The 14,675-nt window shown below is 36.5% G+C and overlaps 1 protein-coding gene across 1 annotated transcript in view; it reads right to left on the bottom strand.

The window, feature by feature from the left end:
- The window catches only part of ARAP2 (ArfGAP with RhoGAP domain, ankyrin repeat and PH domain 2), a 216,413-nt gene that overhangs the window by 124,618 nt on the left and 77,120 nt on the right, over positions 1-14,675 (bottom strand). The window contains 4 exon segments of the mRNA XM_032593080.1: positions 9,551-9,580; positions 9,582-9,608; positions 9,610-9,681; positions 9,684-9,733. Of these exon segments, the coding sequence (XP_032448971.1) occupies positions 9,551-9,580; positions 9,582-9,608; positions 9,610-9,681; positions 9,684-9,733 (179 nt within the window).

Below are 14,675 nucleotides of genomic sequence, written 5' to 3'. Positions count from 1 at the left end.
ATAAAAGAAGATGCACAGACACGCTAAGTGTTGCAAAATAATTACAAAAATATACTTCTACTTCGTAAACTCATTTAAAAATCAGTACCTAATGTGATCTATATGGACAAGGGGAATCCAACTTTTCCAATCTGCTCTATTTTAAGAAGTTTCAGCATATAGGTTCAAGGTTATACTTATAATTTAAAAAAAAAAATTCTCAATTGTCCATACCAATTCTCCGGCTAGATAATGTAACTGCTGAAGAAACTCCCAAGGCAAGTGACTGAAAATTCAATTCTCTTTTATAAATGAAGAAATAAAGTATGGGTAACAAGGTAAGATTTTTTTCATTACTGAAGTATAGTGGACGTACAACGTTACATTAGTTCCAGGCACGCACACACAGTGATTCCACCTCTCTGTAAGTTGTGTTCTGCTCACCACAAGCGTAGCTACCATCTTTCAGGCAAGGTAGGATATTTTTAAAACAGCTTTCTGGTGGCCCAACTTGATATAGGAGTTGATATATAGACTCTAGAACAGACTGCATGTCCTTCAAACAATTCTCCATAATGAAGAACTGACAAGAGCTGGATATGCCAAGTTATATTCTCTGATGAGGGCCTGGCTTGCAGGTACTGTGTGTTACTAAGGGCAGATATACATACTCAAACCTTCCGACCAGCAGATGGAAAAACTGACCATGTTTTATGGAAACTGATGAGCCTCATCTAGGCTCCAGCTTGGATTGGTGGCCCCTCATTTCTACAAGCAAGGTGTGAAATGTCTATATCCATAAAACTGCAATTTCTGTTAAAATAAGAGAGGGTCAGCTCTAGACCCCAAATTTCTCCCAAGCAAGGCAAAGATGAGTTTTTAGGCTGGATAAAAATTGTAACCCATTTATCAGCTGCTGGCCATGGCCATATGGTTTTGAGTAATTAGAGTGTCCACTGAACTCACCGACACAAATGGACTGTAAAATGTACAGCAGAGTAACAAAATAAATGTCAGTGCTCTTGAGAGCTATTAAATATGAAACAACTGTTTTTCTTATTAAAAATATTTGTAAACTATAAGCCCCTTTTTCAGTCTATATTTAGAACGTATCTAATCCCTCAACACTCGTCAAAACTACCCATGTTGATCTCTCCCTATGACCCTGAGATTCTGACCCACTGAATTAGAAAGCAGAGCTTAAGAATCTTCAGTTAAAAAAGCAAAACTACAGCCTATGATTCTCATATGCAGCCAATGTTGAGAAAACTGAATTAGACAGCAGAACCAGCTGTAGAATCTAGACAGGATAAGTCTGCAATATGTAAATATCAGGATATCAACAGTTCCCTCTGCCTTCCGTAGAGAAGAGGAAAAAAAATGCAATGATTATACAAAAATCATTTGAAATCATTATGACTACTGGTTAAAAATACCAGAACACAGTGACACATTGGTTTTTCAAGATCCTAGGTGTCCTGGGTAACCACCCCTGTGCTAATGTCTAGGGGATTCAGATTAATGTCTGAAGAATCAGACTTGATTAAGCATATACAGTACACTCCATAATTGGTTTAACATCTATTTGTGTAGTGCTCTGCAGCTTACTGAAAGTCATGAACCCTCATTTGATCTTGTAAATTACTCTGTGAAAAAGGCAGAGCAGATACAGCCATTTTTAAAATGGGAAAATTCGTCCTGGCAAAACAGCATTGAGGAAGTACTCAGTGAATGCCAGAAATCATGCTAAGTCCTGAGTCTGCACAAGAGCATAAGACAGGGTACCTACCTTTTGGAAGCTTATAGTCTAAGGAGGAAATGAGAAAGAACTGTAACAAGTGCATGACTATAAACACTGAATCCAGCCAATCTCTGGAAAGAGAGTTATGTTCATATGAGACTTTCCAAAGGAGGTGAACCTTGATGAAATAAATGACAAAACCTAGACCAGCTTGATCATGTATACCTCTCCTGCTTCAGTTCACTCATTTGCAAAATGTAGCAGTACTACACTTCATCAGTATGGTGAGGATAAAATCAATATGCTGAAAATGCTTAAAAGAACCCCAGGCACGGAGTAAGTGCTACACAGTCTGGTAAGCTACTGTTATGTTATATTTCTACCTCTTGAATTTGAAACCAACTGACCATATTACCTATGAAAAAGTTAATTACAGTAAAATACACAAATTACTAGCAAACATATATAAATTTTTAAAAATGGGGTAGTGGCTGAGTGGCTCAGTCGATTAAGCATCTAACTTCGGCTCAGGTCACGGTCTCACAGTTCATGAGTTCAAGCCCCCCATCGGGCTCTGTACTGAAGCTCAGAGCCTGAAGCCTGCTTCAGATTCTGTCTCCTTCTCACTCTCTGACCCTCCCCAGCTTGTGCTCTGTCTCTCTGTCTGTCTCTCTCTCTCTCTCTCTCAAAAATAAATAAACATTAAAAAAAGCGCTAAGGGTTGGGTGGAAGGCAGATGTTAAAAAATAAATTACCTATTAGCTACAATTGTCAGCCATATTCTCATGTTGAAAATTAGGCACAAGTCAGGGATAAGTCACACTTTTAACACTTAAAATGCTATAAACTGGATGGAAAAAAACAGGAGCATGAAAATTCAGAAGGAAATATTACTACAGAAAGCATAAAGCTAAAACAGATTCTGGAGTAAACAATACCTTACGTTTAATTTGTGGTCATAGAATGTGGGATCTCAAAAAGCATGAATCCCACCACCATAATGATCCTACCATAATGATGGCCATGTTTGGCAAAACAGATCTGGATACCTGCAAAGGTGGTCATGACCATGTAGGAGCCATGTGGGTCATGACCACTGGGAGTCAGACCTGGAGGAGAATCCTGGATAAGCCATTTACGGGCCATATGACTACTACCGAGTAATTTACCTACACTCCAATTTCCTTATTTATAAGGACACAGTAATATCTACCTTATACAGCATTATAATAAAAACTGAGTGAAATATAAATTTAGGGTCTAATACATCCAGACAATTTGTGAGTTCTAAATACAGAATTTGTCTTCAATTAAAGTATTTATTTACAGTGACTGAAAGTATTCACACTAATGATTCTATCCTATATACTCAGATTAGAATTAATGGTAAATAAGTTACCAAGATACTGAACTGGGTTATATGTGTGAATCTGTAGCACAAATGTGGTTAAAACTACATTTTAAAACTACACAGTGAAAGAGCAAACTACCAGTTTGATTCCTAAACAGAAAATTAAAGAAGGGTTTGTTAACCCCGAACTTGCTGAAACCTCAAACCTATATTTGGAGATACTGGATGCCAGGTTTCCATGCCAGAAATTTAAGAACTTGGTGCTTAAACATTTGTTGAAAACAGATGTGGCATTGTATGACACTGGCACCAAATTTCCGGGGAAACACCAGATGCAGAGTTTGGCCAGATACAAAACCCAGAGAATTTGAGGCCACCACCTACACCCTGCTGCTTCTTTCTGTGCCACTCAACCCACAGCCCTATGAGGTCGATTTAAATTCTATTACAGTTTCATTCCCGTGCCAGACACCAGGAACATTATGTAGGCGGACGAGGGGGAATGGGTCTCTTGTTATACCCTGATTTGAGAATGTTTAATCAAGTGAATTTATATAGTTAGAACTTCAATGCCACAATTATCATTAAATGGATACACAAACCCACCAAGCAAGACATCTGGTTGTAATGAACTCACTAATACTAACATGATGCTCAAAAAAAACTCATCACACACACACACACACAAAACACACACACACACACACACACGTGTGTATATATATATATATATATATATATATATATATATATGTATTTATATGGAAGTGGCTGTTAGGACAACCTGATAAATGGAAACCAAAACCAACTATCTTAAATTTGCCTGACATCCATTTGCGGAAAATTTCATTCAAACAGCAATACCATGTATATAACTCTACATATGCTTCAGTGTATGTTCATATTTTATTATCTCATTTAAAATTTTAAATACTGGCCTACATACTATGTCACATCATTTCAAGATAAATTCACGAAATATTTTCCAGAATACAGAAAACTCTATCAGCTTTGAAATAAAAAGCAGTTTAATTATATAACAAAATTCCTACACAATAAAAAAGAATGTAAGGTAAGCCATAGCTCAGAAAAGTGGTTCCAGAAAATGACAGATGATTAATGTACTTTTCATATGAAGAGCTTAATAAATTATCAGAAAAGACAAAAAAATCCCAATTAAAAAATGGAGAAAGAAAATCAAGAGACAATTCACAGAAAATAACTTAAAAACAAATTTAAAAAGAATGATAAGCTCTGGAGTCAAGAAAACAGCTTAAAGAACCACGAATTCAACAAGCTTATTCTGCAAAATGTTTCCTGGGTATCAGCTACTGGCCTGAAACTCCTGAAGACACAGCAGTGAATAAACAATCACACAATTAATTGAGAATATAAAAATTATAACATGTTTAAGGTTTAAAATGAAACTGTTACCTAATTCATGGCAGCTAATAGCATTTTAAATGCGAACAATTCTTTAGAAAAAGGTCATAAAAAAGAAAATGCTACATACAGAAAGCTACCAGAAATCTCATTTATTTTTTTACAACTCTGTGTGTGCTACCCACACTGGAAGGTCAGATCCTAAACAGTAAGGCATCCTCTGGTTTCCTACTGTACCCCTACAGCCTAGAGCGGCACCCAGAGATGAGGTGTCCAATAAAAACCCATTTTGTAAAATGGATGAATATAGAAACACGGGGAAGTGTGGTATAACCTACACAATCTGAAACACCCAACTCATTTTATACAAAGTTGAAGTAACACTGCAAAAAAATTATCATTAATTATAATACATTGCAGGCATGTAAAACATAAGCAGAGACAAGGAAGAGAATATTTGTAAAAATTAAACACTGCGTTTGTGAGATGATGTTAAATAAGAAATGAAAGACATGTAATTTATGTGATAACAGCGCCACAGTGTTTTGCAACTGAGTAATTAGGTAGAGAATTTGTGTCTGGTTCTACTTTGCCAAACTCCTCTCTAACAAATGTTTTTACATATCTCTTCATAGTTCTTTCTACTTTTTACAACCCTGGGGGGGGAAGGGGGTGGGGGGTTGTCTCAGAAATAAGGACCCCCTAAGGCATTTATCCTACTCAGTCCAAAGCTACTGCAAGTTCCAGCTCCTACAATCTGCTAATGAATGAAAGGGAGAGACAGAGTAACAGAAAATAATGAACCTCTGAAGGGAGCAACCGGGAAAATGAAAAGTCCATGTTAATTCCATGGAGCTGAGACATGCCAGTGAAGGGTCCATGAGGGGATGGACCCTTGCCACCATCACACCACGTCTCTTAAAAAGGCAATAATTATGATAGCCTGTTCTAATAGCTATTTTTAACTTAGAAAATTTAAGGTACTGATTCCACAGATTAAGAAAAAGCAAGAGGAATTACTGAAAATATATTTGTAGGGATGTTTGACATGGACTCTTAAGGACATGCTTTGGACGTAGAGAGAAAGCTCTGGAAAGGGTTAAAATAATCCACAAAATGAGAATACATTTCCAGACAGAGTTCAAGGAACTTATGGGAAATAACAATTTCAAACTGTTTTCCAAACACTGTCTCTTTATGCTGACTTTGCAAATGGAGTTTACTCCACTAGATCATACTCTGGCAATAAAAGTCTACGTTAAGAAAAAGGAATTAAATGATATTGTAGGATTCATAAGATGAAAATTGTAATTTCATTTAAAATTTAGATTTTAGCAAAAATAAATACCAGTGCCTACAGTTCAAAACTATGCACAATTAATAACAGTTCTTCAAATTTTCAAAATTCATTACCACTAATATGATTATCTTAACATTCCACTTAAATGTTGACACATTTCAAATGTTCAATGAGAAAGAGATATACTTCCAAATTAAAGTTAGTAACAAAAAGAAGTATAACAATACCAAGTTGAAGGATGATGAAGTACCCAATGTTGGTTGCAAGCTGTTTTTACACATTTTCCAATTCTAAAATATCTCGTTCTCTTTACTTAGATGCTTATAACTTTTTTAAAGGAAAAAAAAAAAAAAAAACCTCAGAAAGTGTTCACTGTGTGTAGTTTTGGATCACATGTCACTGAACCACATGGGATGCCTTATACAACGTGGATTCCAACATCCATCCCCAGAAATTCTAACTCTACAGTCTGGAATGAGAACCAGATAGCTGGAATTTTAACACTCACTTAAATAATGGCCTTAGAGATAGCAAGCCATCTCTCTTCTTTACATGACACCATTTAAACATAAAGACATTAACTTAATTATCTGAACCAATTAGTAGCAGAGAAAGAATGAAAACCCAGAACTGCTACTCTATCTCCTTTGCTCTAAATGAACGTTTCAGCTTCCTTTTAAATAATTCTTCAACATATTCTACCTTTCCACCTCTATCCACTGTTTACTCTCTCTGGAATGGCCTCCTGAGTAAATATGATAACTATGTATAAATAGAGGCAAGAAAAATAAAAATAGTTCATATGTTAGGGTAGTGTAGGTCAATTTTCCTTGTTTTTTTTATTCTATTCATACTGTAAGTTATGTGGGCAATAAATTCACTATTTTAAAGTTTAAAATGAAAATAATTTAGCTTTGATGCATGTAATCAAATTAGATCCAATGCAAATTTAGATACATAAGTTCAAAGCTAACACGTCTTACTTTTTTATTTTTTATTTTTAATATAGAATTAAAATTGACATGTATTAGGTTCAGGTGTAACACTTGTACATTTTTATAAGATTTTTTTTCCATATTTAAAAAAAAAACAAGATTACTTAATGTGTTGTATACTTAAAACTTTCAGAAGGTGCGTTGAAACAATTAACTTTTAGCACTTTTCCTAAATGCAAGCTTTAGTAAAGCCCTCTGCATTCAGGAGAAAGCCTCCCCATTTAGCACATCACCCAAGTTCTTCACACAATCTATTCAACCATGTGAAAAAACCAATGGGCAACTTTCTCCAAGAGAGAAAAGGATACACCAGGATGTAAACGCAGATAAAATTGGAATGGTAAGTGAGGGCCTAAACATAGAAGGCCTTCCTTGATTTGTCCATCCAGTCTTGAGCCACTTAGTTCTTTAAGACTTGACTCAAGATCAGGTCCCTTAATACCCAGCTCTATACATCATGATGCAACTTTTTAAAAATAACATATACACAAGCAACAGTATGCACTTTTTAAAGGTACATATAAAGACACGTTAATGCATAGAAAAGGAACTGAAATATACATAACTGAAAATAGGTGTATGTCTCAAAAGATGAGGAGAGGGTCCAGCATTAATGCTTTCATTTTTAATTTTTTTTTTCAACGTTTATTTATTTTTGGGAAAGAGAGAGACAGAGCATGAACGGGGGAGGCGCAGAGAGAGAGGGAGACACAGAATCGGAAGCAGGCTCCAGGCTCTGAGCCATCAGCCCAGAGCCCGACGCGGGGTTCGAACTCACCGACCGTGAGATCGTGACCTGGCTGAAGTCGGACGCTTAACCGACTGCGCCACCCAGGCGCCCCTTTCATTTTTAAGAATATACTCATTACTTGTGTATGTGGAAGTGTTTCTAATCTTGAGACTTCATTAGATGCCTTTTTTGCACTTCTCTGTAACTTCTGCATGAGACTAATAAAGCACTGGGCTCCCTATCCATCAAAAACGCTGGTACTGTCTAACTTTTCCTCCTGGAAGACAGGACATGTGTCCTCAGCAAGTGCACGCCTTGCAGACTACCTCACCTGGTAGAATGTGTACTGAATGCACACTCTGAACCTTCTAAGCAACTAAGTTTTTCAAAGAAAAAAGCTTAGACTATTTCTAAAAGGTCATAGGCCAGAAATGGTCTTTTCTACATACACTTTAAAAAAGTTTGGTATAACGGCTAAGACGCTAGACTTAGAGTCATACAGTTCTGGTTTTGTTATGCATGAAGATCTGCAATCCTTACTCAATCCTCATTTTCCTCATCTATAAAACACGGAAGAGAATATCTTCCTCCTATATTTGTAGGCAAGATTAAAAGGAAATGTTTATAAATTAATTAGCACAATCACTGGTACTCACCAGAGGGCAGTCATTATTGTGTTTTCTATGCTCAATTGCTAATATTAAAGCAACAATTTCATACAACTTCTTTCTAATAGAGAAAGTTAATAAAACTTTTAAAAAACATCTACTTTAGGAGAATAACATATACCCACACAATCTAGCTAATGGAAGTGATGAAACTAATATCTGAAGTCCATCAACTCTGTGCAAGTAAAAATGAATACCTCAATTAATCTGGCAGAGGAACTTCCATACCAATAAATGCAAATTATGCATTTTTAAACTCGATTCCAATGAGAAAAGTTTTAATCATCTTACTTCACAGACAGAAATGTTCATATTAAGTTCATACACATTATAAGCTGTACATCACTATTCTTGAGGAAGATGCTAACTATCCAAGTATTAATATGCCAACAGTTCTCAATAATGCCTTCCACAGTTAACTGGCTAAGAATCTTATCCAAAACATATAATGAATAAGACCGTGCTGAAGTTCAGAAGATGCCTTAAAGATCTATAGTTAATTCTTAAAACTACCATTTGTTTGAGTTTCTATCTCTATTTTTTATGAAAACAACATTTAGATCCCAGCTTTCATAACCATTATGATGTATCACAAAATGAGTTCGTCTTAGATCAGATATACAAAGCACACTGTGTAATTCCACAAATTACTAAGCTAATATATTTTGGGCTAAAAGAGTAAGAATTCATTCCACAAAAGGAGTATTTTCCTATACATATTGAACACCAGATATGTCAGAGAAGGGAAGTCTACCGAATCAAAGTTAACTGAATTTGTTAGAACTATAACATCAGTCTCCTCAAAACAGTTAACTTCTCTATTAAGTCCTTCTATATTACCTAAACTCAGTAAGTCAACGACTCAAGCCTATTTTATATGTGGCATGTGTGTGTATGTATGTGCATATATGAACCATTTCCTACAGTAAAGTATCTCCTCTGCAAGCAACATATCAGCTCAAAAAAACAAACAAAAATGCTGGAAACTCAAGAAATATATCACCTGTGCCTACTCTTAAAGTTTCTATCATAAAAGAAACAACAGGTGCAGAACTGAGCCTATTTCATCAACAGCTGAATGGTTAATTGGTTCTTAATTATTATCTCACGTAGTTTTATAACATTACTTCAGGTAAGGAATACTCTTCAAAAATTATTTTCAATGATTTTGTCAGTCTCTTAAAAACATGATGCCTGGCCTCAAATTTGATGTAGATACGTTCCTGCCACTAGAGGAACTGAGTAAATTCAACAAAATAAACACTTTCTTTGTTACATTTAGTGCAGTACTCAAGGCAAAAGCAAGACGCTATAAAGTAAAAACTCTAATAAGTCTAATGAAGCATAGTTGTTAATGTAATCAAGGAACAGCAAATTACAATAGTTGTAACATAGCTCCTCACCTGTTCATTTTTGCAAAGCCACACGCTGTTTTCCACTTAACACAGTAAAAATTTTGGCTCTTATACCCTCTCAATTCAAGATATCCACATTTCTCAGGTGCAGCAGCTGCTTGAGACCTGCAAGGCAGGGGACCTGTGATTTCAGTGCATTTAACAGTATGCTGATCCAGTCATTTCTCTCCTCTGAAAATGAAGACAGGAGAAAATACATCCGTACTCATATACATTATACAGACACAGAAGCACGGCAAAGGATCTATTCTCTCTGTAACACATCATTTACAGATTCTTTCCCACAACCGCAATCTAAATGCCCCCTGCAGTCTGAGCCAATGGCCCTATTCCTAAGAGAAAAGAAGTAACACTAGCCAGGTGTTCTGTAACTAATACTGATGGCCTCACCTGGGAGCTTATTGGAATGCAACATCTCAGGGCCATTCAGGACCTGATGAATCAGAATCTTCAGTTTAAGAAGATTCCCAGGTGATCTTGAGTCTATGTTAATATTTAAGAAGCACTCGTATAGATCATTCATGAGACTGGATTTTTTCTTTTATCAGAAGTAATACTGAGACCAGTTAACACATTTTACCTGGCAACTAAGTTACTCAATGCCCAGAAAATCTTACTTCTGTTACTTAGAGCCTACTCTACTTAAGAGTACGCAAACTTGATAGTCACTCATCCAATCTATTCTCACCAAACAATAACATCTCATTTTGTAAATTAAATTTAGTCTTCTCCCTCCATAAAAGCGGAGGGACCTTCAACTATGCATAACACACTGCATTATGGGCACAGGAAATTTGATCCAGTCCCCAAAGAGCAATCAAGTTGTAAGTCAAGTTAGATATGAACATAGAACACAGAATACTAGAACTGTCATACAATGATATCAAATAATACACGAGTCAATTCAATGGAGGTACATGATTTGCTGAAGGTCATACAGCAAGTGTAACATTAACAGAATCAAATGTTTTAACTCTCAATTGTTCCACAGCACTAAGGGGGTTGAAAAAGGACTGTGTTAGGTCTTGGAATGAGGAGCATTTGAAAAGACAAAACATGGGGTCCGGTGAGGGAAGAGCAGAACTTTATAACTCTAAACAAAGAAGAACACAAGAACAAAGGCAGGAAGAACCAACATCTGCTCAGGGACTGATAGAGAAGCATAGTGATAATTTTGTACTCACAAAGAAATAATAGGAAATACGGCTACAGCTTCTGCAGTACCTGTAAGGAATTTGCCTCCAAACTTTATTACAGAGGCAAAAAATAAAAGTCAAGATTCTTAGCAAGGAAGTGACATGATTAGCAAGAGATAGGCAGACCAAACTGAAACTTGGAGATCAGGAATAAGGCAAGAGAGGCTTGAAGTACAATGAAAATGGAAACAAAAGAACACTTGAAAAGTCAAGGACATTAAGGGATAGAAAAAATATCTGAAGGTATTCACAAAAATTTAAATTAACGATAGCTTAGTACCCTGACTTGACCAAAGAATGTAAAAGGTTTCATTTTGTTAAGATAACCACCCCAGGTTTTTAGTGCCCTGGCAAGCACCTAGGTGGACTGATAATAATGTGTGAATGAAGGTGGCCTACACAAAAGACGATCCACGGAAGTGGATAAATGTTTAAGGTAAAAGGAGAAGAAAGGACAAATCTTGAGGTATGACTATATCTATGAGGCTGGAAAACGGGCTAGCAAAAAACAGAGAAGTGGTTATCAAGGCAAAAGGAAAAAAACAAAAGAAAACAAAAAACACACAACAGAATTCTACGTAGGAAAAATGATCAAAAAGGAAGAGGAAGGAAAGAATAAGCTGGCCCAAACTTGGAAAATTGGATAGTGTCTCAGATCTAAGACCTGTCTGGAAAGAATAACTCCATTGTGGATTGATGTAAGTCTCCATATTAGACTTGCTTACATTCCAAATGAACCCTAAGTTATGTTATAACAGACTTAATTTTTAATTATCTTTATTCCTGCTCACCTTCAACACTACTAAAAACAGTTGTGCCTTAAATGATGAAGGCCAAAGTATGTATTAAATCTCATTCAACAATGCTTTACTTCAGGTATTCACAATCCCCAGGTAATAGTGCCCACGTATCAGGAGGAAATAATTTATCCAAATTCCTCACCATCATTAGAAACTAAAGCACATGAAAATATTCAAGTAACGAAGTCAATGTGAATATGCAAGCACTGACTATACAAGTTTTTTTAAGTTTATTTATTTGACAAAGAGACAGAGAGAGAGAGAGAGAGCGAGCGAGCGAGCAGGGAAGGTGCATTGAGAGAGGAAGAGAAATCCCTGACATGGGCTTGACCCCACAAACCGTGAGATCATGACCTGAGCCAAAATCAAGAGTCAGATGCTCAAATGACTGAGTCACCTGACCACCCCTAGTCTACATTTTAGACCTACATGAACAGACCCAGACTGCACTATGATATTTTTTTACATTTTCAGTAACAACAAACAACCTTCCATTGGTTATTACTTGTGATTAGTTTCACACAAAATATTCTTGCCAAGTAAACAGCACAGAATGTTTTTTATTTGTATTAATCTGCATAAATCATTTAGTTTGAATGTGATTTTTTTATTGAAAAGAACCTACCTTAGGTTTTTATTTTCTTTTAATTTTTATTGAAATATAAACATACAATGGCCCTATTAGTTTCAGGTGTACAACAGGATTCAACCATTCTATCCATTACTCAGTGCTCATCAAGATAAGTGTACTCTTAACCCCCTTTATCTATCTCATGCATCCGACTGCACCTTGCCTCTAGGCAACCTCCAGTTAGTTCTCCATATGTAAGAGCCTGTTTTTCTCTTTTTTTTCTTTATTTTGTTTTAAATTCTTAAAATTTAAATTTAAGATCTAAATTCCACATGAGTGAAATCATATGGTATTTGTCTTTCTCTAACTTATTCATTTGTAGGTCATAACTTTATGAACTAGGCCAAACTGTTTATGGTTTCTATTGCTATTATGTATCTCAGTTTCTCAGGAAAATAATTTGAAACTGGCATTTGTGGCTGTTAGACTTAAACATATTATGGTTACATCTCAACAAATGGTTCTTTTATAGCCTAGAACTATTACCTAGCTCCGGAGCGCCTCATTTACTAATAGGAAGTTAACAGTCATGAATAAATACAAGAATTAATAGTAACATTCAGTTTATTCTTAATTACCCATGCCAATGGAGATAAACAGTGATACAGATAATTCTAACATAATAAAACAGATTACAAGCATCATTGGTATTTGGCTGTGTAATGTGTGTATCCTCAGACATGGGGAATATGCTTTGGCAAGTCATAATATTCCAAGTCAAATATTGATTTTTCCCTTGGGCTAAATGTATTGGGCAAAGCAAGATACTATGCTAGCTTCTGCCTACTCTTCACACCAAGGTTCTTTTATTCTTTCTAATAACAAATATTTACTGAGTGTCTAACTTGATCTTAGCACTGTGCTAATAAGCACTATTCCTTAGAGAATATGCTCTGACCTAAACATGGCTTTGCTCCAAAGTAGAGCACTCCGGGTTGGAAAAAGGGAAAACAACAAAATCACCACTTTCTTCTAATTATTCTAGAATGTAAATAAAAGACAATGATCCCCTCAAACTAGTTTTTGAGGTTTTCAGGAATGAATGCCAACTACTGTAAGAAACAAAAAGTAAAGGGGCACCTGGGTAGCTCAGTCGGTTTAAGTGTCCTACTCTTGATTTTGGCTCAGGTCATGATCTCATGGGTTCATGGGATCATGCCCCACATTGGGCTCTGCACTGACAGCACTAAGCTTGTCCAGGATTCTGTCTCCCCACCCTCTCTGCCCCTCCTCCGCTGTTCGTGTTCACTCTCTCAAATAAGTAAACATTTAAAAAAAAAAAGTTAAGAAACAATAACAACAAAACCAACAGGAGAGACAATATTCTCTGACCACTGCATTTAGGAGTAGGCATATTCATTAGCAGCATAAAGGATTGATTATACTAGGGATAATTATACTTGGGCAACATGAGGGCTGTGTATAAGATTAGTGACAGAAGCTAATGCTTCAGATGGACCTTTACTTTTGATATGCTAATATAACTGAACCAAAAAGTCCTCAATGTAACCATGGTCAATTTTAGGGAAGAAAGTACCTGCACACACCATGGCTGTTCATAAATCAATAACCATTCATTCACACAAATATTTCCTGAGTGCCTACTAGGTTCCAACACCTATTCTGAATACCAGGAATGGTAGCGTGAACAAAACAGACCACAGTCTTACTCTCCTGGAGTTTGCCCTCTGGTCAAAGGAGGAAGGCAATAAAACACAGATATGTAATCTATTACACATTGACAAGTGCAAGGGGACAAAGAAAAAGCAAGGGATGGAGCACATAAGAAATATAAACTCTTAAGCTGGGTACTAGAAAAAGCCTCAGAAAGAAGGCAAGGGTTAGGCCGAAGCCTAAAGAAAGAGGAAGTGATGGAGCAAGTCAGGAGGATGGCTGGTGGAAGAGCATTCCAGGTTAAAGAAAGCAGCAGTCAGTGTCAATGCCCTGGAGCAACAGAAGAATTGTTGAAATGCAGTGAGTGAGGGAGAGCCCAGAAGGAGATAAGGACAAACAAGACCAGAACCAGAGCACGTAGGGGCTCTTGGACAGAAGTACTTTACTCTCAGTGAGATGGAGAGACAACACAGCATCTGAAGTGGATGGACGTGATCTGACTTCTTTGATGAATGATCCCTGACAGCTGTGTAGAAAAATAGGCCTGCAGTCGATCAAAGGAGGTTATTACAAAACCCAGATAGAGGCAGTGGCTTGCATTAGAGTCGTAATGACAGAGGTTTGAGAATTAAGAATGCAAGCATATTTCCAAAGTCGAAATGATCAGATGTGCTGATGGACTGGATGCGAGACATTGAAAGGAAAAGATTCAAGAATGACTCCACAGTTTGCGACCTAGTATGATAATCCACCAACGTATACAATGGAGAACTTTTTTTTAAAGTTTATTTTTTTATTTTGAAAGAGAAAGAGAGAGCAGGGAGGGACAGAGAGGCAGAGATAGAGAATCCCAAACAGGCTTCATAGTGTCA

Source organism: Lynx canadensis, chromosome B1 (assembly GCF_007474595.2).
Source record: "Lynx canadensis isolate LIC74 chromosome B1, mLynCan4.pri.v2, whole genome shotgun sequence".
NCBI lineage: Eukaryota > Metazoa > Chordata > Mammalia > Carnivora > Felidae > Lynx > Lynx canadensis.
The sequence above is the reverse complement of the archived record's forward strand: the minus strand, read 5'-3'. Positions and strand labels throughout refer to the sequence as shown.